Consider the following 23,764-nt stretch of genomic DNA (forward strand, 5'->3'; position numbering starts at 1 on the left):
CTTCCTGCAGTCCCTAAGAAAAACTGGGCTCCCACCAAAACTCCTCACCAACTACTACCAATGCACCACAGAAAGTGTCCTGAACTATGGATGTATGGTGTGGTTCTCCAACTGCACCTCAGAGAGAAAAGACCTGCAGCAGATCATTAAGACTGCATCAATGATCACTGGTGCCCCTTGGGTACATTGGAGTGGAGTGTAAGTCGGGCAGAGTGGACTGGGTCCAGGGATGGGACAATCCACTCTGTCTGACTGAGACCCTCCCCTCTAGCAGGCTCAGGGTCATGAGGACACAGACAGAAAGACTTAAAGGGGACGTGTCGTGCAAAATCCAATTTTTTAGTCCTTAAATACATTTTTTTGTGTACTTTGAGTGCACTCTGCACTTTACCCACATCAACACTTTATTTACATTTAGGCCTGTATTATTATTATTTTTGTTGCTATATATATTTATCGCTATTTTCTTGTTTCTGTTTTTGTTTCTTGTTCTCATTCATAAGACAGAAAGAAAGGGAGAGCTGTCAAACAGAGTTTCATTGGAAAAGTGCAACGACAATAACCAAACTAGGATTTATTGATCTGGGCAGAACCAATTCTAAACCCGTGACAACTAAGTATGGCTCACAATCACCTCCCACAAAGAGATAGTGTGGGTATATTATACATTTCCTGAATCCTTAGAGTCCTGTGAGTATTGCAGTGGTTGACTCTTGTGTCCCTGATGTCCCTGGATGCCACAGGGCTAAAAGAAATGTATGTAGTTTAGGTGAAAATTATGGGAAAATTTGTATTATTTGTGGTTTAAAGAGCTCTATTGACCTCTATGTTGATCAGAGAGATCCAAAAGCTGGCTCAAATGAAAGCCACGAGGGTTCCCTTTAAAATGACACCAAACACTATATTCTAGACCTTTGATAAATGTCTGTACCATGAGCCCAAACCAGATATACACAGTGTCAAAAAACACTTTTCTTAAGGGGTTGTTAACTTCATGAGCTGATTAACTGTGACTAAGCCACCACTTTGGAAGGGCTATCATACCAAAATATCATCTACAGACATGTAACTTTTCAAAAATTATGCTTAAGTTTTGCCACCCTGAGATGGACCAAAAAGTGAAATTTTGGCCTCTGGCCCACGGACTCATATATGGCCATGAGTCATCCCTGACCAACATGTTAGACAAAGCTCAGCCAATCAGAAGCCGGCATCACAGGCTAATCGATCAGGCTGCAGCCTGGAGCAGATGCTCCTATAAACAGACCGGCTCTTTACCTGGAAGCTTCTCACCATCAGATGCTGCCAGCTGTTCAGGGACCGAGGTCAGCTGATAGTTATGGGGAATCCCACTTTCTCCATTTCAGTCAATAATGCTCAAGTTTGTATAGCCAATCACACAGCACAATATGATCACATGATTAGGCTAAGCTAATCAGACATGAGAAAGAGACTGCATATCATTAGCATATATTATCACAGCATTAGCAGCCTGAAATCCTCCATGTTGTTTACGCTCCACTTCAGATAAATTCAGACAAAGTTACAAAGGTACTAAACATCCAGGAACATGAATATCATGCTGCACATCTTTGAAGAGTAAAGAACACATATGTCAGATTTCACAGCTCAGCTCCGTGTGGATTTGGAGTCTGTGGACCGCAAAGGTAAAACCTGACAGATGGTATGACGACGACATGCTCCCACTTTATTTTATATGGAAGGATTTTTAAAAAGTGCTAAAGCTTTGGCTCATCTTCCATTCAAGATTAAATTCATAGCCAGCTTCAATAAAAAGAAGTTGATTTCCAGGTGTGATAAGATACTGTGGACTCTTTCTCTGAAAGCAGCTGTTAGGTGTCAATCAGCAGTGATGAGCCTCCACGTGAAGGTCGGGTCATCACAGACAAAACATACAATCTGAGGACACAAAGCTGCTGAAGGACATCAAACACACCTCATCATCATCGTCTCCCTCCTCTGCTAGTTTCTGTCGTCCCACCTCGTACAGACGGCACACTGTGTCCAAGCTCACGGTGTCCTCGTTCTGCAGAGTAAACATGTTAACATGTACGTGGAAAAACAGATCAGACATTATATAATTAACCTTTTTGTTTTTTATGCTTTTTAGGTTCTTCAGCTTGACTTTAGCTGAACGTGTTTCTTGCATTCAACCTGCCATCCTTCAAGGATGTTTCCAATCTGGCCACTCTCATTAAAATGAAGGCCTGAGTACCTCAATGACAGCCAGGTAGCAGTCCTTGGTGTCTGTGCACAGGTCAAACACGTTCCTCTTCACATCCACTGTGGCTGAAAAAGACCCAAAAAAAACATCGAGAAATGAAGGCGCTGTTCACGCTCAAACCTCACAACTACACGAGAACAGAAGTTTTTACACCAGCATTACATTAAAAATTAAAGGAACACATTGAAAACACATCAGATCTCCCTGGGATCACTCCTTTCCGGGGGGGGGGGGGGGGTTCTATAGTGCAGTGAAGGGGTACACCTGTACAGGTTACAGTGGGTACAGAAAGTATTCAGACCCTTTAAATGTTTCACTCTTTGTTTCATTGCAGCCATTTGCTAAAATCAATAAAGTTTATTTTATTTCTCATTAATGTTCACTCAGCACCCCATCATGACAGAAAAAAAACAGAAATGTAGAAATTTTTTAAATGTATTAAAAAGAAAAACTGAAATATCACATGGTCATAAGTATTCAGACCCTTTGCTGTGACACTCATGTTTAACATGCTGTCCATTTCTTTCTTCTTCCAGCTGTGTTTAATGAAACTGATTGGACTTGATTAGGAAAGGCACACACCTGTCTATATAAGACCTCACAGTGCAAGTCAGAGAAAATGAGAATCATGAGGTCGAAGGAACTGCCCAAGAAGCTCAGAGGCAGAATTGTGGCACAGATCTGACCAAGGTTACAGAAGAATTTCTGCAGCACTCAGAGCTCAGTGGCCTCCATAATCCTTAAATGGAAGAAGTTTGGGACGACCAGAACTCTTCCTAGACCTGGCCGTCCAGCCAAACTCAGCAATCGTGGGAGAAGAGCCTTGGTGAGAGAGGTAAAGAAGAACCCAAAGATCACTGTGGCTGAGCTCCAGAGATGCAGCAGGGAGATGGGAGAAAGTTCCTCAAAGTCAGCTATCACTGCAGCCCTCCATCAGTCGGGGCTTTATGGCAGAGTGGCCCGAAGAAAGCCTCTCCTCAGTGCAGACATATGAAAAAACACATGAAGGACTCCCAGACTATGAGAAATAAGATTCTCTGGTCTGATGAGATGAAGATTCATCACCCGCCCATTACAATCCCAACAGTGACACATGGTGGTGGCAGCATCATGCTATGGGGGTGTTTTTCAGCTGCAGGGACAGGATGACTGGTTGCAATTGAAGGAAAGATGAATGCGGCCAAGTACAGAGATATCCTGGAAGAAAACCTCTTCCAGAGTGCTCAGGACCTCAAGACTGGGCCAAAGGTTCACCTTCCAACAAGACAGTGACCCTAAGCACACAGCTACAATAACAAAAGAATGGCTTCACAACAACTCTGTGACCATTCTTGACTGGTCCAGCCAGAGCCCTGACCTAAACCCAACTGAGCATCTCTGGAGAGACCTGAAAATGGCCGTCCACCAACGTCCACCATCAAACCTGAGGAACTGGAGAGGATCTGCAAGGAAGAATGGCAGAGGATCCCCAAATCCAGGTGTGGAAAACTTGTTGCATCATTCAGAAGAAGACTCATGGCTGTACGAGCTCAAAAGGTGCTTCTAAGGGTCTGAATACTTATGACCATGTGATATTTCAGGTTTTCTTTTTTAATACATTTGCAAAAATTTCTACATTTCTGTTTTTTTCTGTCAACTGACAACTCCCAACTTTATTGATTTTAGCAAATGGCTGCAATGAAACAAAGAGTGAAACATTTAAAGGGGTCTGAATACTTTCTGTACCCACTGTAGATGTCAGGACTAACACACAGAGTCACACAACCATTCACACCTATGTGAAATGTAGATTCACCAGTTAACATAACCCCACTAACTGCACGTCTGCAGACTGTAGGAGGAAGCTGGAGAACCCACACAGACACAGGAAGAACATGCAGACTTCATACAGAAGGACCAGATGGTGGATTCAAACCCAGGACCATCTTGCTGTGAGGCAACAGTGCTGTCTGACTGGGTAACGTGTTAGGATTGAAAGGATGCCACATCGTTTGATGGAAATGAAAACAATGAACCTACAGAAGTCACACCCTGCAAATCAAAGTGAAAATGATGCAGCAACTGGAACATTTAGCTGAAATTTCACTGCAGCAACTTTAAATGGTCCTCAGTAGTTTGTGTGGCCCTCACGTGCTTGTATGCATGCCTGACAGTGTCGGGGCTCCTAATGAGATGATGGATGGGGTCCTGGAGGATCTCCTCCCAAATCTGGACCAGGGCATCACTGAGCTCCTGGACAGTCTGAGGAGCAACCTGGCAGCATCTGAGACTGAAACATAATGTCTCAGAGGTGATCTGTTGGATTTAGGTTAGTGTGGGGCCCAGACAGTGGTATCAATTCCTTCATCCTCCAGGAACTGCCTGCATACTCTCACCACATAAGGCCAGGCATTGTGCACCAGGAGGAACCGAGGACCCACTGCACCAGCGTAGGGTCTGACAGTGGGTCCAAGGATTTCATCTCTGGGCTCTGGAGTGCTCATTCTGTTCCTCCTGCACAAAGGAGCAGATCCTGGTCCTGCTGATGGGTTAAAGACCTTCTACAGCCCTGTCCAGCTCTCCTAGAGTAACTGTGTGTCTCCTGGAATCTCCTCCATGCTCTGAGACTGTGCTGGGAGACACAGCAAACCTTCTTGATGTGCCATCCTGGAGGAGTTGGACTACCTGTGCAGCCTCTGTAGGGTCCAGGTATGAAAATGTGAGTGTCCTCCACCTGTGAAACATTCCTGTTGGGGGGGGGGGGGGGGGGGGGGGGGTGTCTCATTGTTGGCCCTCTAGTGCACCTGTTGTTAACTTGATGAACACTAAAGCAGCTGAAACCCCCCCCCCGATACTTACTGACCACATCAGTATCACAGAGGTTTACTGACTGATGCTGAGCTCTGATTAACAGTGTTATTTAATATTTTGGGGCAGTGTATGAGTATATATACTGTATTTGGCCAACAGTAAAACAGAGGAAATGCAGCCTTACCGATGGGCTTGTAGTCTGTAGCATCAAAGGTTCTAAAGAAGGATCCGAATGGACTCTTCGTCTGCTGGTCCATGGCATCATCCTCATCATCGGCTTGGAGCATAGCTGTGTGAGAGAGCAGGGAGAGGAAACACACCAGGTCATTACACATCACCGCGCGGTGACTCGGCTCCTCGCCGTGCTGCTAACGGCTCCGACACATGAGCTCGTACCTCCGTACATGACAGTGGCGTTGCTGTTGAAGACCACCCTGCACTGGTCGAGGGTGGGGACGGTGTGCAGCAGGTGGAAGGTCCTCAGGTCCCACTGACACCTGCTGTCAAGGTTGAAACCTACAGTCCAACAGATCCACACGCACAACTACGCTCAATAATCTGACCTCCAACTGTTTGATATCATCTCATTACACATAATACATTACGCAGTAACGGGCTCATGCTGTTCTGGAAGTTAAGATAGAAGATAATAAAATAATCTATTATGGGCTCTGAGCAACAGTCCTCAGGTCGGTGAGGTGGATAAAGACCTGCAGGCAGGTGAACATCCTCACCCATCGCTGTGTTAATGACATGAAGATCCTTCTGCACGAGACTGCAGCCCATCTTAAGATTAGTGTTATTCATTTTAAAAACTGGTATTTAACACCTCAGACTCACTGTAAGAACTAACAATACAAACACTCCTTTGTATGCTGGGATTCTCCACTCGCCTCTGCTCCACGTTCGCTTCATTGAGGTTCGGTTTCAAACTACCGGCATTAATGAGGATGGAAATATGTGGAACTCTGCTCTAAGCACATAAGCTCACTGCCATATAAACAGCTCATTTGCATATTCATTTCATTAATGGGACGTGAGGATACAATCTCCGTGTTGATGATGACTTCCAGGCTGTTGGGATGGAAAACCCCGCTGATGTTCATGTTGAACTTGTCGAACTTGTGGATGGCCCGTGACGCCCGCACGTCCCACAGCACCCCGTCGTTTAGCACCAGATCGTCGGTGGGACTGAACGTGGCGCAGTTCCTATTGTAGTTGTTGGCCAGGGCTGGGGCATTCAGGGTCAGAGTCTTCTGGCCCGTCTGGATGTCGTAGATCTACAGAACATGAGGAACCACCACCGTGTCCAAATCAAATTAACTCCGTATCTACAGTTTCTGCTCTCAGAGATCAGTGCTGGATATACTGATGCATGGATCTTTAAGTTCCAGTTTCGTCTGTTATCATGAGTAAATGCAGAAACCTTTGGGTGACCTACGTTTGCCACTTGGTCATTGGTGCCGATGACTCTGTCCTGAGAGAGTTTGCTGAACTCCACGTAGTGATCGTCTGCAAAGGAGTTTCTGCGAGAGAAACGAAAAGCTGACCATGAAGAGCAGACGCAGGACACACAGTCTGTGAGCAGGTGTGCAAAATTAAACCTGACAGTTTTACCTTTTGCTAAAGACTCCATCCAAGCTCCACAGAGCTGACAAAAGGGCGCTCCCTGAAGCAGAGGTCAGCAGCAACTTCCCATCCTAACAAGCACAAACAGGCAGCAGTTATTATGAATCCACAGGTGCAGCTCTGAAGCAGAGACACTTTCCACACTACAGACTGCTGATAGCTGCTCATTAGAGACGCTCATTTACCTGCCAGTTAAGTTCTCTAAGTGATTTCAGAAAATAAAACCCACATCACAAGGTGACAAATGCTTATTTAGTACCATTAAAAGTCTAAAACTTCAGTGTAGGATGGTCCGCTCTGTGACAGGGAAAAGCACGAACTCTGCAAATGCTCCATAACTGCCTAAAAACCTAACGCGATGATCACCAGGGAGAGGTGTGTTTAAATGTTTGTGCAGATACCCTGGAGGGTTCGAGGTGTGTGATGGCAGATGTGTGGCAGATGTAGTTGGCCTCCTCTTCTCCGGAGAAGACGTTATAGAACTTGAGGTGACCGAAGCAGGTTCCCAGCATCAGGAAACGCTCGCAGGCTGAGAAGGCACAGCAGGTAAAGCCGCTCTCGTCTCTGTTGCCCTCGTGGAAGACCGACATTGGACGAAACCTCAATGTGGGGAAAGAACAGAGAAGATGGGAGGAGACGCACAGGCACGTTTTACCTGGCTTAAAATACACTAAAAATTTGGTCTGAATTGTTTTGCTGCGCAGGTATAAGTCTGTTCATTACCTGCTAAATATCAGATGTCTATCCAGGCCCCCGCGGCCCACACCTCCATATTTCGGGTACAGCATCCTGCTCCCCAGGCGAGCAGTGAAGTTGGCAGACGCTTGTCGCCTCTGCTTGGGCTCCGGGCAGCGGTGGGGGGTGAACAGCGAGAAAGGGGGGCACGTAGTGACCGGATTGGGGCAGCGGGCGTGTTGTTCCCTCAGGTACTCCGTGACGATGCTGTCGAGGGTCGGAGGGGAAGGAAGGTGGCGCTCCATCTGCTTCTTCATTGCTGGAGTCTGATGAAGAGAGAAGAAAGAATAAGGGGGCTTAGACCACGTTCCTGTATGAGGGTATCTGTATGGCAGGCAGTTATAAGTTTAATGATTTTAATCACTGGTTGGCCTCTTAATTTTTGGTGGTAATTCTCATTTATGGTTCAGTTCCTTGAGCTTGTACTAAAAGTTACCAGTGCAAGAGCAACTTAAATGAAGGTGGATGGTGTTTAAGGACTGTGATGATCAGGAGATTGTGATCATTGGCCTTTAGCTCTAATCAATCAATAACAAGCCAAACCAAATGCATCACTGACCTGTATGAAAGCACCGTGGTCCGACTTTCGTTTCAGGGCACAAAGCTTTTTTCCTGAGTTGCAATTGGTCACTGGGCGTTCCCGTGAGAACAAAATACGGCCAATGGGATATGAGCCCTGTCCCTGAGGTGAAGGATGAGGAGGAGTGGTGTGGGTAGAGGGAGAAGCAGAGGAGCATGAAGGGCGAAGAGATGCCAGGGATTGAGAAGAAGGTGAAGGGCAGCCTGAAACAGCCGAGGACAGGGGAGAGGCTCCAACGTGGCGGGCAAGACGAGCCGCGATCCCGCCGGTTAACCTGCAAGTCCTAGGTACTGCTGAGGCGGGAGGTGGAGGGGTGGCGCAGAAGGGGGACGGGCTCAGACAGAAGGCTGCTACGGGTAAATTTGCCTCTTTAACAAGTGTGTTTGCCGTGTCGTGGAGCCCTTTGGCCACCAGGTGGTTCCTGATCAGTATGAGGAGCTCCTTCTCGGAAAACGTGATGCGTGACCGGGCGACCACGTTGGCCTTCTGCAGGCGAGCCAATGACACGTCGGTGCCCTTGAGGAGACGCTTGCCGGACACTCGCTCGGTCAGCTCGATGGCGAAGCGGCAGAAGCGGATATGCTCGCTTCCTTTGTCCTGCAGCACCGGCTCCTTCATCAGCTGGGGGCAGAAACAATGTGTGAGTATGACATCCTCTTGAATAAACAGTCACCTCCTCACTGCTCATCATTTTTGATGAAACTCTGGGAAATCAAAATGATACTTCAGATTTTACTGAAAGAAGAATTTATCTGTGTTGGATGCTCATACAAAGTATGACCCACATTTCACATATGGAGGTCAGCAGACTGTCTCTGCTTCCTGCTGCTGAACACAGCTGAAAGCCTTTTTCAAACAGGGTCTTCCACTCACCCATCCTTCACAGTCAGGTGGTCATGAGCAGAGAGGATGATGAGAGTCCAGGGTTACAAGAAATGAATGGCTGATTCATTGTAGTTACTGCATTGAGACACTTTCACTGTTTTCTTCAAGCATTAAATCAACTCTACACCCTGCAGTTAATGTAAAGCTCTCCTAGTCTTCCTGTACTCTGGTACAGCTTCTCCTCATGAGCCACACCCTCAGTTAAAGACCACAAAATTACATTTTCACTGATATTTCATATTAGAAGCTGTGGTTAACCAGTGTGTTACGGGTTGGCTCAGGGGGTCTTTTTGGAGGAGACTGTTGGCTGATGGATAAACTTCCTCCATCCTCAGTTTTATCACCTTTATCATCCTAATTCAGCTCATACGCAGTTTATTTTCTCACACATACACTGGACATCTGTGCACACCTGCTGAATGTGGCCACGGGTGAAGAGCGGCAGCTTGCTGATGATCTGACTGATGGCGGAGCTGCGAGAGAGTCCGACCAGAGCCTTGCAGGCGAGCGTGCGGATCAGATCTGCATCCGTGATGGGCATCTTCACTGAGAGCAGAGCGAGCAGCACCTGGAGAGGACAACAGGAGCACAACTGTTATTAGCTACTTTCAGCTGGTCTCTTATTCACACGCGGCTGCCACGGTGGGTAGCTCTGCACCTCTGAGGTTACATCCTTCCCGATGTAACCTCAGAGGATTTGTGTCTCCTCCTGGGATCTAACCAGGGATCATCAAGTGTAAAAATGTTCATAAACTTTCAACTGTTCATCTTCTGCTCTTACCTTTATGCCATTATTGTTCTGCACTACTTGCCACATGTGTGCCAGCACCCTGTTGTGGGGGGTGGGGGGCTGCTGGGGAGGAAGCGGCGGCCTAAAAGGGGTAACGGCAAAAGCCCCCACAGAGTTCAGGCTCTGGTCAGGTGCGCACACGCAGTTTATTATCACCTGGGATCGGACAAGTTTAGGAGATGGAAGAAGCAAATCAGTCTGAATACATTCACATGTACGGTGGGGGGGTCTGCAATCTGCTCACATGACGCTCAAACATGATTCAAACAGAAGACAGAATAAATCATCCTTCAGCAGAACATCTGACTCTTTAAACTCCAACCAGTCATCTCCTTACTTGTAGTGCAGACTTCTGGATCTCAGCATCGTTGGCAAACACCTCGCCCTCAGCAACACCCAGAATGATGCTCATACCTGAAGCAGAGACACAGTGAGCCACTAAACATCCACAGGTTCACTAAGTGGCTCCATTAAAGTGGAATATTTGCTTTTCCTCATTTCCTGTTCCAGTGTTGAATGTAATAAATGTACACCAAAAGCTCCGGCTTCAAACTGCTCCAAGCACTCTCTTCAATCTGTTAGATGTCAGTGATGGTCAGCTGTGAGCACAGAAGCCCCACCCACCTTCTGTTTGAGGCATCCAATCAGAACAAGGCTGACTTAAAGTGGGAGGGGCTAAAATGGCTTGTTTCAGAGTGAGGGCTGCACTGAGTATTAGATAGGAATGATTTCAGACCGTGAACTGTGCAAAGCTCCACGCAGCTGTAAGCAGACAGAGCAGGTTACTGACCCACAGTGGAAACAGGCGACATGTTTTCATCCAACACCTGCACGGTTTCTGCCAGGACCAACTGCACTTTAGGAACCACCATCAGGATGGAGAGGATGTCCAAGGCGTAGCGCACCGTGTCACTCCTGGACAGAGAGACGAGAAAGGCTGCAGTTACACATCAGTGTGTGACCGAGTCAGTACGTCCACACGTGACTGAACAGAAAGCACAACTGCTTCTGTCTCACATTCATTACCTCCACCAAGTGCTCACAGGGTGCTGTGTGTGTGTGTGTGTGTGTGTGTGTGTGTGTGTGTGTGTGTGTGTGTGTGTGTGTGTGTGTGTGTGTTTCACGTTACCTGCCAAAGTAGGTCCTCCAGTCACAGGCTGTAGATATGAGCTGCAGCATTAGAGGAACACAGGACAGCTTATAGAAGACCTCGACCGGCTCCCAGTGGAGCTGAGGAGGCCCGCACTCAATGAGAAACTCCATCATCTCAATGATGTGGTCTCTGGTGTACGAATATGCCTGGAAACAGGAAGGCACACACACACGCACACACACACACACACATACACACACACACACATACACACACACTAAATCACTGCTAATTGTCAGGGATCCTGTACGAAGCCAACAGCCAGAAACTGAAGTCCCCCTGATGGTTGAGGCTGGTTCCAAAGGTGAGTTAACCCCCCCCCCCATATCATCAAAACTCTACAGAGTGAATTTGTATTTATTTTTTATACATAATGCTAAATTGGAGGCTTTAAAACTAGAGTTCTCACACCACTGAGTGATGTCACGGCGGTCACTGATCACACTGCAGAGCAGCATGTGGTTTAAAGCAAACATGCAGCTTCTATGAAGTTTTAGCTTTATGCATTTTGGAGCGTCAGTGAAAGCCATCATGTTTATGCACTCCTTTTATCTGCTCACAGCCACATTATGTGGCCTTCCCAGGAGCTCCTGAGCAAAGGCAGAACCATAAAACTGCTACAATAATATCTGACACATCAGAGAAACAACAAAGACATTTCATCTTTACTGACACAAGAAATCTGTCGCTTCAAAGCAAATAACGTACGATAAACTCCATCGAGTACCTTGTAAAATGGCTGCTGGGGAACGATGGCACCCCCGTCTGACGCGTGCAGGGACTGCTTCACCTGCTCGGTCTTCAGGACGAGGTGAGCCTCAAAGTACCTTCACAAAGTAACCGAGAATCAGTGAGTGGATTGTTGCCCTTCCTGAAGTGTGGAGTATTTAACCGTGACAAATCCGTCTGAATACATTCACATATGTACGAATATCAAACTGATCAGAAAAAAGACCACATGATGACCTTTGTATGAGTATTTCCATCACATTACCTGCGCAGAGCCATGCAGGTGTGTTTGGCCTTCTGCCGGCTGGAGAAGACTTGGTTATCACTCAATCTGGACACCTCGTTCTCCATGTTGAGGATCTCCAAAGTGCTGATCTACGAGGAGAGGAGGAGACAATGTAAGGAGGTGTCCAAAGCCAACAAACATCCACCGCTTAGACGGCAGAAACCTCAGAGGTACGAGGCTCGTTGCTGAAAGGATTTTAAATACTGAGTAACTAAAGATCCTCTGCTGGAAAATATACTCTGAAATTATTTTTCCCCGATTATTGCAAAGTTTCCTGTCTCTCTCCCAGAGTCGCTGCTGGTAAGTTAAGAAACAATAAGTAAGGATAAGCAGCAGGAGTGCAGGCTGGGAATATCGAGTGTAAGAGTGACACATAAATACGCTCAGTAAAAACGTGTCCTCTTTAAAAAACTGCTGCTGAGAGCAGGCGCCCTGCACCAATCAAAGCACCGAGGCAACATCAGAGCAAAGATTCGGTGCTGACCAGGTTGACGAGCCTCCGCAGGCCGTCCTGCTGGTCGAACAGCTGCAGCACCGCCCTGAAGGAGAAGGAAATGGAGAAGAACATGGTGGCATGGCAGACGCCTGAAGCGTGGGACGACTCCAGCAGCCACAGAGCGTAGGACACCATGTCGGTCAGCACGCCGTCTGGGAGAGTGCACACCTACAGACACAAACACAAGCACACACAACATGTTGCTGCAGCCCTATTAACTCTGTAGAGGATAAGAAAAGTAGGTGTGTGTGTGTTAACTTTACCCTCTCCATCGCGTCTTGGTTATATGCCAGGTAGTAGAGGCAATGAGACACGCCCGTTGCTGCCATTGAGGGCCTCGGGACCTCCAGAAGCTTCTGCACTCCTCCATGAGCGATGAACTCAGTAGCAAACTTCTTATGGATGAGGAGCGAGGCGAGATGCTGAGGAGAGAGGGACGGAGTAACACAGCGACCAATCAGTGCAGCAAACGTAATGAGGAAGATCATTTGTGGTTTAAACGCTCTCGTGTTCGCACAGGTATGAAAGGAATCACAGTGTGTGGGTACGTTTAGTTTGGGCAGATTATTGTTAACCAAAAACGTGCATCAACTGGATGTCAAGCCATCACTGACCCAGCTGTCTTAGCTAATTATAGGCCAATCTCCAACCTTCCTTTTCTCTCAAAGATTCTTGAAAGAGTAGTTGTAAAACAGCTAACTGATCATCTGCAGAGGAACGGTTTATTTGAAGAGTTTCAGTCAGGTTTCAGAATTCATCACAGTACAGAAACAGCATTAGTGAAGGTTACCAATGATCTTCTTACAGCCTCTGACAGTGGACTCATCTCTGTTCTTGTCCTGTTGGACCTCAGTGCAGCTTTGATACTGTTGATCATAACATTTTATTACAGAGATTAGAGCTTGCTATAGGTATTAAAGGTACTGCACTGCAGTGGTTTGAATCATATTTATCTCATAGACTCCAATTTGTTCATGTAAATGGGGAGTCTTCTTCAGACACTAAGGTTAATTATGGAGTTCCACAGGGTTCTGTGCTAGGACCAATTTTATTTACATTATACATGCTTCCCTTAGGCAGTATTATTAGAAAGCACTGCATCAATTTTCATTGTTATGCAGATGATACTCAGCTTTACCTATCAATGAAGCCAGATGACGCACATCAATTAGTTAAACTGCAGGAATGTCTTAAAGACATTAAGGCCTGGATGACCTCTAATTTCCTGCTTCTAAATTCAGATCAAACTGAAATTCTTGTTCTCGGCCCCACAAATCTTAGAAACATGGTGTCTAACCAGATACTTACTCTGGATGGCATTACTTTGGCCTCCAGTAACACTGTGAGAAATCTTGGAGTCATTTTTGACCAGGATATGTCCTTCAATGCACATATTAAACAAATATGTAGGACCGCTTTTTTGCATTTGCGCAATATTTCTAAAATTAGAAACATCCTTTCTCAGAGTGATGCTGAAAAGCTCATTCATGCATTTATTACTTCTAGGCTGGACTATTGTAATTCATTATTATCAGGCTGTCCTAAAAGCTCCCTGAAAAGCCTTCAGCTGATCCAAAATGCTGCAGCTAGAGTACTGACAGGGACTAGAAAGAGAGAGCAGATTTCTCCCATATTGGCTTCTCTTCATTGGCTCCCTGTTAAATCTAGAATAGAATTTAAAATCCTTCTCCTCACCTACAAGGTCTTGAATAATCAGGCACCATCTTATCTCAAAGACCTCATAGTACCATATCACCCCAACAGAGCACTTCGCTCTCAGACTGCTGGCTTACTTGTGGTTCCTAGGATACTTAAGAGTAGAATGGGAGGCAGAGCCTTCAGCTTTCAGACCCCTCTTCTGTGGAACCAGCTCCCAGCTTGGATTCAGGAGACAGACACCCTCTCTATTTTTAAGATTAGGCTTAAAACTTTCCTTTATGATCAAGCTTATAGTTAGGGCTGGATCAGGTGACCCTGAACCCTCCCTGAGTTATGCTGCTATAGGCCTAGGCTGCTGGGGGGTTCACATAATGCACTGTTTCTTCTCATTCACCTTATTTACTTTGTTTATACTCCACTCTGCATTTAATCATTAATTGATATTAATCTCTGGCTCTCTTCCACAGCATGTCTTTCTCTCCCCTCAGCCCCCCCTCAGCAGATGACCCCCCCTCCCTGAGCCTGGTTCTGATGGAGGTTTCTTCCTGTTAAAGAGAGTTTTTCCTTCCCACTGTCACCAAGTGCTGCTCATAGGGGGTTCTGATTGTTGGGTTTTCTCTGTATTATTGTAGGGTCTTTATCTACAATACAAAGCGCCTTGAGGCAACAGTTATGATTTGGTGCTATATAAAATTGAATTGAATTGAATGTGGCTCCCAGGCATTTTTGCCCTAGGGAACAAAAACACAGTGAACTCATGGCAGAGCAAAAATCAAACATCATTCAAGCTAAAATCATTCATTTTAATCTGGAGGGAAGAAAAACATAATTCTGTTTCTGCAAAACAAACATCAGTTTTTAGAGCTGCAGCACACCAACATGATGGCATCTGGGTGGGCCTCCATTACTCCCACCACAGCGTTCCCAAGCAGGGATTACCACTGTCCACCAAACCAACAGCACACAAGAACACTGCCTGGTTGCTTCACTGACAGATGATGACGAAAACAACAATAAATTATTATATATTACATTTCACTGTAATACATAATACAAGATAGTCAAGTATTAAAATCATATATTAAAGTTAATCTTTGGATGTTGGGCTCATTACTGACTAAACAAACTAAGTTTTCACCTTCAGCTTCTGCGATGGTGTCAGTTTCCTGACACAGGAATCATATTTACTGCTTCTCTAACTCATATGATGGATCACTTCAGCTGGAGCATTAATTCAAGCCTAATGTTCAACCTTCAATAATCTGACAGCTGCTCCAAAACTCCACCGTCAGTCACAGCACATTCGTAACACGTCTGCACACAGTTCACTTCCACATCACAACAGGCTGAGCAGAGAAACAGCCACAGAGGCCTGGATTATCTCTCTCTCACACACATACACACACACACACACACACACTCTCTCTCTGTGGGGAGGGGCTGCACTGCTGTATGATAAACAAGGATAAACTTCAATGAGCTTAAACTCATTTTCCAGCAGCTCAGTCAGATCTGCTGCTTCTGTAAAATCATTCAAACAAACCTAAATTTGTCAAATAAAAATACAACATGTTATTACAATTACATTAATGCTATTAAGCATTATTAAAGCTTAATAAGAATCATATTTCAAATCCTGAACAATGAACAGCCTAAATATGTGACTAACAGCTGGATGCGCTCTTCCTGAACAGGATTTATTCAGGGTGCACCGAGATATCATTCATTTTTCTTCAGAGGAAACACCACCTACCATCAGGGCATCGAAGGTGAGCTGCACATTCTTGGTGTGTCTGAGGTCCATGTAGCTCATCAGCAGCGACCGCACATCCAGCTGCATGAAGACAGCAAGCAGCTGCACACAACACAAACATCCTTTTAATATTTTAATCACTCCACTGATTTCACACATTAAAGTCACACATGTACTACTGTTGCACATGACTGTGTCTGCACAGAGAGACGTGTGAAGCTCAGTTATCAGTGAACGTCAGCAGAGACAGACATTTGAAAAGAAAAAAGATGCTTCCAAACAGCCCCGTCCTGCTCAGCTGCCACTGCTGCAGCAAACATATTCAAACATGTGATGCAGCTGCAGCGCTGGGGGCTGTGCACTGCAGGCAGCAGGTTTGCAATAATGAATAAAAATGACATGTTTTTAAATCAAAAGGCTGCATAGGAATTATAATTCTAAGTCCAACAGAGGAAGGAAATAAACTATGATAAAATACCGCAAAATATAAATATATTAAAGGACTCCATCTGGCTGAATTTGGGGCTTCTGGACCATAAGTGCAAAGGTTTGCTCAAACTTAAAGTCCCTGTTGGAAAGATTCATCAACAGCAACCACAGAAGGTTTTTGGAGACCTGGACAGTGGCGTGGAAGAGCACTGACCCAGCAGGACCAGGATCTGCTCCTTTGTGTGAGGAGGAGCAGGAGGAGCACGGCCAGACCTCTACCAAATGACCTCCAGCAGGTTACTCACGTGCATGCAGACCTGTGCTTGTTAGCCAACAGCACCCTCACTGCTGTAAGGGAGGTCGCGACCTCATCCGGTGCTCATGGAGCCTTATTTTCACAGTTTGCTCAGAGATTTGCACGAGTATCCTGCTGGAGGAGATTCTGTGGGGCTCTGGCAGTGTTCCTCCTGCTCCTCCTCAGACAAAGGAGCAGATCCTGGTCCTGCTGGGTCCATGCCCTTCCACGCCACTGTCCAGGTCTCCAAAAATCTTCTGTGGTTGTTCTGCAGTGCTCCTCCGGGCTTGACACACCTCTGCAGTGCAGCTCTCCTTGTGTAATGGCACGTTGGCCTTTCTGTTAAAATTATTTGCACTCACCACATGAGTTCAGATTCGTGCTCTTACCTCCTGGTATTCTCCGAGCTGGGTCAGATACTGCAGGATGAGCCTCTGCTCCGTGGCCAAACTCAGCGGTGAAAGGCAGAAGTCGGAGCCGATCATCATCGAGCTCATTTCAGACCAGGACGAGGAGGTGCTGGCTGGCTGTTTGCTGGGCTCAGTCCTCTCTTCATCCTCCTCAGTCGTGCTTGAGGAGGAGGAGGTGGTAAAGTTCAGTTTCTGCTTTGCCTTCCTCCCATTCTCCTTTATGGCCCGTTTCTTCCCTAATCCTCCTGGGAGCAGTCGGGTAGACCTGCTGCTCTTCTGGGCTGAACCGAGCAGAGACACGGGTTTGGTTTTTGACGTGGTCCTGCTGCTTTCTCCAGCTCTCTCCTCCTCCTCCTCTTCCTCCTCCTCCACCCACTCTATCCTGTCTTGCTGGTCTGCTGTGACATTTGAGGTCCGGGTGGCTTCAACCTGAGAGTCCTGAGGTAGTTTCTCTGAGGTGTGGGTGGGACTGAGGTGACTCGTGGCCTCTTGAGACTGCAGCTCATGAAGACGTTTAATCATGATCGGCACCTGGATTTTGAGAGGATGTTACAAGAGAAAAAACTCATCATAACCTCAAAAATAATTCAAAAACTGCAGTTCCTCCTCCAAAGACTAACTAGCACTCCACCTTTGCTGCAAATATGGTCACTTCTACCTCTAAATGCGTCAAAACGTGGAGTCTTGAAACCTTTGGATGATGTCACAGTGGCTCTTTTACATACAGTCTATGATCCCTGACACCCACCAGCTGAGCGTTCTCGTCTCTGTAGCTGGCTGCCACTTCCTGGTCGCTCATGGCTCTGGCCAGCAGACCCGTGGCGTAGACACACAGCGGTCGCTCCGCTTCGCGAGCCCAGCCGAACAACCTTTCAGCCAGACCCTCCTGTTGTACACACAGAGAACACGGAGCCGACTCAAGCACAGGTACGCAAGGAGCAAGAAGAGCCAATCAGAAACAGGCCATTATTCTGCTCACAGGGGTCTGAAACTTCACTGAAATGTGCTCGTGATGATGGATATCCACATCACCACAACACAGTGGCTACGGAAAGTACTCAAACTCCTTTAAATTTGTCACAAAAATTTCTACATTTCTGTTTTTTGCTGTCAGGTGGGGTGCTGAGTGAACAATAATGAGAAATAAAATGAACTTTTTTGATTTTAGCAAATGGCTGCAATGAAACAAAGAGTGACAAATTCAAAGGGCTCTGAATCCTTTCTGTACCCACTGTATATTATCAGGACCTGCAAACAACTCTTTCTTGAAAGCTTTTGAAGGTCTCAGCAGGGAAAACAACACGCTGTCATCCAGACGGGAAACGCACATTTTTAACATGGAATTATTTCCAATTATTTTCACGTGCCTCTCCAAACACACAAAATCACACCGTCCTTAAACAGCAGTCAAAAATCCCCACGGGCCAGCATCTCATATTTCTACACATCACTCCCAAACTGATGATCTTTCAAAGTAAAAGCCTCTTTTAGGATATTTCATATACTACATATAAAACTGTAAGATTTTGAAGGATACCTTCTCTTGGAAGACCACGGTCGTCTCCAGGCCCGGGCAGATGTTCTGAAGCAGGCGGCAGGCTGCTGTGTTGAGGCTGTGCTCCCTGCTGGTTATTATATACCTGTCCAAAAGCTGTGAAACACACACAACAACAGACTTACGCTGAAACACAAACTTAAAGAATGTCCAGCTGACTGCTCGGGTCAGCCTTCATCTCTGAAATCTGGATGGAGTGACGGAGGGGATCTGATGGTGTCGTGCACAGAAAGGACACTTTGTTTAAACGTGATCTGCTCACTTCCAGGTCTACGCTTTTATTCTACTACAGCAGATTTGCACGATTCACAGTTCTTATTGTGGGCCTTGGCACAGCCCATCAGTTCATCCTGTTTAAGCTCCTCCCCCTTCCTTCTGACTGGCTGTCCTACACTAACTGAGGGCTTAAACAGCAGCTGAGTGGCTCTTGTGACTCTCAGATATGTACAGATACTTAGATATCTGTAAATAACTGAGACTTTTACTCTACATGATAGATGAATGCACAAAAAAAAAAAAAAAAAAAAAAAAAATCACCTTGTCATCTGCACCACCTTCTGACCCACCTTACACCGCCCGGTTTCCAAGAAAGCAGCAGAAAAGTAGGAGTCCTTACCGCATTAATGAAGTCATCGTTCAGAAAGATCATCCTCAGGAGCTGTCCCAGTATGCAGTTGGGATTCACCCGTCCTGCAGAGTTACAGCAGAGTCAGAAACCTCTGAACAACTTTAATGATCGGCAGTTGCAATTATTTTATGAAATCTAGTGTTCCTACAGATTTCAGTCTGTTACATTTGGGGAAAACCAGCACAGAGGGTGCGGGGGGGGGGCTCACCTGGATGACGGTCATCAAACGGATCGGGGTCCGCTTTGTGATACTCTCCCGTCTCTTTTTCGATCAGCTCCGATATTCTGCAGCAGACACACAGACGAGAAACGGTTTCTACTCGAGCAGCATCCAGAGACACAGTTTCACCTGTGCCTTCAGAGTGATGCGTTTTACATCGAAGTGTCACTGCTCACTTGTTGAGGACGGATACCAGCTGCTCCGTGGGGCCTCGTTGTGCTTCCTCCCATTCGTCTAGCAACGTGGAGAGATCCGCCTTGGAATTAACCGCCACGGCGGCTGACACGGCGCTCGATAACACAGACAGGGCAGCCGTGATAGCAGCCGACGGCTCTTCGTCTGGGGAATACATTGCTGCCTGCAGGAGGAGCAGAAGATGCAGCAAATTCAGTCAATCTGCGTTTTATTAGGCATGGAGGTTAAACAGGAAAATACTTCTTTCTGGTTATTCTCAGAGTTTTGTCTTATGCTTCATTTCTTGGCACACTTTGAGCCCTTAATACCAACTGAGTACTGCTGCTGCCCATGTCCATCCCTTTGTGATCACGTGTACCATCTTCTGGTGGCTGCTTCCACCAGGATAACATCACGTCACAGATCTCAGATCATCTCAAACTGGTTTCATAAACGTGACAGCGAGCTCTCTGTGCTCAGACGGCCTCCACAGTCAGCGGATCTCAATCCAAAGGAGCACCTCTGATGTGGTGGAACAGAAGACAAACTGCACGTTGCTGTTTGAGCAACGCTCTGAGCAACGTTTCCAGCAGCATGTTGCATCTGTGCCATGAAGAATTAAGGCAAAAGGAGGGGGGGCAGTATTTTGTCCAGACACCTTCTCAGTAACATGAATCATACCCTGGACGTAGACAACAAGCCACAAATGGACACATGGCTGTCTCAAAGTGGACCTGCAGAGTGTGACTTACACAAATCAGTGTGACTGCTTTAAATGAAGCCCACACAGCAGAGATTTTACTTACTTACCAAAACCTGGCTGTGGGGAGTTACTGAAATATTTCTGTCTGCAGAAAAACAACCCTGGACAGATGCAGGTATGGCACACACAGGTTTTACATGAATGTCCTGACTTTAAACCCTGCTAATGGCTTCTGTGATTAAACTACATTTCCTGCCTTTGTAAAGAGTTTTGAGACAATAACAGTGCTGGAAGACCTCAGCTCGGTTAGTGCAGGAAACCCCAGCGAATCAGTGTGAACACCACTCCATTATTAAGAAAAACCAATGTATGCAAAACCCTGAAGTAGAACATATTTTTCCAAGTACTGCAGAACAGTCATGAGCATGTATCTTTAGGAGTTATGACACAAACACGTTAAAACTCACTGCAGCCGTCAAGAGAAAAGCTTTAGGAGACTTTAAAATAAACGCGGTAATTCTTCCTGAACAGCTTCAAAAACGGAGTTTGATCCCAGGGGGCTGACGGGGTCACTGCCTTTATCTCATTTCAAAGGTTTTTGGATGTAAGCTTGTAACTCTCGGAGGCACTCAGCCCATTAAAATGAATAATTATGCAGAAAAAAAAATCACCGTATAATTTAAATGCCACGTTTTAATTTTTCTTCTTCTTTCAGTCCGTCGGCGGGACCAGCCAACAGGACGAGCCTGCATCTCCCTGCAACTCACCAGCAGCTGTCCCCGGGAGGCTCTGCGCGGGGGCATGGCCGGAGGCTTCCTCACACACAGTACCAGGCGGCGGCTGAGTCCGCACCAACAGGTGGCCTCTGCTGCGGGCACCTGGCTCAGGGTCAGAGGTGAGCTCTGCCCAGCTAGCAGTTAGCAAACTCGGCTACCTCGCATCAATTCGAGCCGCATCTTTATGTTTCTTATTTCCTCTTATCTCCCTCTTCCCTCCCCTCCCCTCTCCTCTCTCCGGTTACTGCTGCCGTGAGATAAGGCAGTGAACCCCCTGAGCTCCATGCCGGGCTGGAAGCGGCAGTTCGCGGAGCCTCATGTCACACTCCGCTAGCCTCACTCGGTTTAAGGGTTCCTCACCTCAGCAGCCGCTTCCTCTGCGCTCTTCGGGTCGCCTTTGGTACGAACTGTGGGAGAACAGCCGGACAGCAGCGGATTAAACCTCGCAGACGTTTGATGTTTAACAAGGAAAAAGTTTCACTTTATTTTAAAACTTCTGCCGGCGGCCGCACGCTACGTCAGCCCAACGCGTCCACGTTCGATGACGCACATACGGAGAACGTCTTCATGGGACTTGTAGTCCAAAATGCGAAGCCGCAGCAGCGGGAGGTCCCCAGGCCCACCGAACATGAACCACAATTATATTGTTTATATTCTGTGGCCAGACCCAGAAATGGAAATGATTTAATGCAGGAAGAGCTGCGCACGAACGGACACACGGACCGAGCTGAGAAGAAGAGTTTATGTGACAAAAAGTCAAAGCCTCTGTAACTCTGTCTTTACTGCTGACTGCTCACATTCAAACAGAAGCTGCACACAACCATAACAAATACTTCGTTACTGTACTTAAATAGATTTTTCAGGTATCTCTACTTTACTTGATTATTTTTCTTTTACTTTTTTTTTTTTTTTAACTTTTACTCACTACACACAAATATCTGTACTTTCTACTAGTTACATTTTCAAACAGACTCGTTACTTTAGGTTTAACATCTGAGGGAAGTTTTTATTTCACTGCGCCTTCAAACATCAAACCGATCTGAGCCCAAACGGAGGACAGATGATCGCACCGGCGTGTCCTCCGTCCCCGGGGCTTATCGCGCACACAGACAGGAAAGCGTTAAATCCATGTCATTATAGTGCTGTACTCAGGGTTACAGGGACCGAGGAGTACTTCAGCATCTTAGCTAGCGCTACTGAAGAGGAGCGAAAATAAAGAGTAACATGCTGCAGGTAAATGAAACGCTTCTGAATGCTCAACAAATATCAGCAAACACACAAAGTGTGCGCAGTTTGTCACAGTGTGTGTGCGAGCTGAAGGAACAGCTGCTGTTTCCCAGAATGAGAGAAGTTCACTCAGATGGAGAAAGAGGAAGCAGAGGTTGGATTTAAAGGGCTCAGTGACTGATTACCTGTACATGTAACGCTTTAAAATAGACAGAGGTGGCAAAAGTACTGACATTCTGTACTTAAGTAGAAGTACAAGTACTTATGTTAAAAAATACTTTAGTAAAAGTCGAAGTACTTGTTCAACTTCTCTACTTAAGTAAAAGTAAAAAAGTACAGGCTCTGAAATGTACTCAAAGTAAGAAAGTAAAAGTAGTTCTTTGGAGGATGTTTCTACCTGCTATTTTTGTGTAAAACAAACCAAACCTCATTATATATTATTGTAATAATATAAAATAGTACATGAGAATACAAACGTTATTCCAATCTAAATTTTAATCCTAATGAATGCACTCAGCTTGAATCTGTTCTGTAGGACACAAACTGTGAAAGTGAATTTAAACACAGCTCTGTTCTCTGTGTCCTCCATAGTAGAGGGTGACTGTGCCTCCACCTAAACACCAACATGAGGATACTCAGGGGTTACAGTGGGATTCAGAAGCTGGAGGAACCCTAAGATCAGCTGTAGTGGCTCTGCATGGGGAGAAGAACCACAGCTTTCTATTGTAGCTGCAGTAAATGATGTTGGTGTGCAGGCTGTGATCAGCTGACCTGCTGCTGCTGCTCTGAGGTTTACTGCTCTGTGTGGATGAACTGAACTCACAAAGATGTAACCCAGTATTTCACAGCTCTCTGAGCTGATCTCCATCCCCTACACTGACAGCATACAGGCTGTAGAAATGTTGGATTCAGTGAATGAATCTCAGCATCAGCAGCTTTGATTCAAACTCATCTCTGCTGCACTGATGTAACCTGTAACTCTGACCATGAACACAAACACTGTGCACCAACACAGAGCTTTACTGTAAATACAGTACAACAAACTAACCTATTTATTAAACACTAAACTGCAGTATTTTCATAGAATCTTTGAATTACACAAAGTCAGCATACTTCAGTTTATTTTCCAGTCCTTACCTTTAAATCTAACCTCTCTTCTTCCTCTCCTGTCCTCTTTCTCCATCTCTGAGTGAACTTCTCTCTCTTTGCTCTCCCTGAAATACAGCAGCTCTTCTTTTAGCTAGCAGACACACTGTGTGACAAACTGCACACACTTTGTGTGTTTGATGATATTTGTTGAGCATTTAGAAACGTTGCATTTACCTGCCACACGTTACTCCCTTCATGCTCGCTCCTCTTCAGTAGCGCTAGCTAAGCTGTTTATGTGCCGCAGCGCAACTTACGGACTCGGTCCGGCCCGATTATAGCGCTATAAATGATACATTAATTATATGGGTTTGCGTATTTAATCCCTTTGTACGAGATAAGCCGGTGATGGAGGATACGCAGTACGATTGTCTCTTATGTGTTATTATTCCTCCTTTAGGCTCAGATCGTTTGATGTTTGAAGGCGCACTGACCGGAAATGCAAACTTCTCTCTGACGTGTTAAAAAGTA

General features: G+C 46.0%; 1 protein-coding gene across 7 annotated transcripts in view; it reads right to left on the reverse strand.

Moving 5' to 3' along the window:
• LOC115777802 (DDB1- and CUL4-associated factor 1-like) overlaps positions 1-21,556 on the reverse strand; it is a 33,175-nt gene extending 11,619 nt beyond the window's left edge. For 2 of the 7 annotated variants that reach the window (XM_030725790.1, XM_030725796.1), the window contains exons 1-27: positions 20,912-21,118; positions 19,444-19,625; positions 19,256-19,332; positions 19,036-19,109; positions 18,402-18,515; positions 17,613-17,750; positions 16,844-17,395; positions 15,731-15,832; positions 12,582-12,740; positions 12,307-12,486; positions 11,802-11,911; positions 11,535-11,634; positions 10,784-10,953; positions 10,445-10,569; positions 9,992-10,068; positions 9,646-9,810; positions 9,277-9,432; positions 7,959-8,600; positions 7,388-7,665; positions 7,066-7,264; positions 6,653-6,735; positions 6,477-6,561; positions 6,082-6,315; positions 5,432-5,525; positions 5,220-5,324; positions 2,237-2,310; positions 1,958-2,047 (exon numbers count right to left, since the gene is read on the reverse strand). In XM_030725790.1, the coding sequence (XP_030581650.1) occupies positions 1,958-2,047; positions 2,237-2,310; positions 5,220-5,324; positions 5,432-5,525; positions 6,082-6,315; positions 6,477-6,561; positions 6,653-6,735; positions 7,066-7,264; positions 7,388-7,665; positions 7,959-8,600; positions 9,277-9,432; positions 9,646-9,810; positions 9,992-10,068; positions 10,445-10,569; positions 10,784-10,953; positions 11,535-11,634; positions 11,802-11,911; positions 12,307-12,486; positions 12,582-12,740; positions 15,731-15,832; positions 16,844-17,395; positions 17,613-17,750; positions 18,402-18,515; positions 19,036-19,109; positions 19,256-19,332; positions 19,444-19,625; positions 20,912-20,947 (4,401 nt within the window). In that variant the 5' untranslated portion in view covers positions 20,948-21,118. Of the gene's footprint in view, positions 1-1,957; positions 2,048-2,236; positions 2,311-5,219; positions 5,325-5,431; positions 5,526-6,081; positions 6,316-6,433; positions 6,562-6,652; positions 6,736-7,065; positions 7,265-7,387; positions 7,666-7,958; positions 8,601-9,276; positions 9,433-9,645; positions 9,811-9,991; positions 10,069-10,444; positions 10,574-10,783; positions 10,954-11,534; positions 11,635-11,801; positions 11,912-12,306; positions 12,487-12,581; positions 12,741-15,730; positions 15,833-16,843; positions 17,396-17,612; positions 17,751-18,401; positions 18,516-19,035; positions 19,110-19,255; positions 19,333-19,443; positions 19,626-20,911; positions 21,119-21,280 lie in introns of those variants that run through there. The other 5 variants (XM_030725795.1, XM_030725793.1, XM_030725794.1 and 2 more) reach the window with 5 other exon arrangements.
• Positions 21,557-23,764: the final 2,208 nt, after the last annotated feature.

Source organism: Archocentrus centrarchus, unplaced genomic scaffold, assembly GCF_007364275.1.
Source record: "Archocentrus centrarchus isolate MPI-CPG fArcCen1 unplaced genomic scaffold, fArcCen1 scaffold_76_ctg1, whole genome shotgun sequence".
NCBI classification, from domain to species: Eukaryota; Metazoa; Chordata; class Actinopteri; order Cichliformes; family Cichlidae; genus Archocentrus; species Archocentrus centrarchus.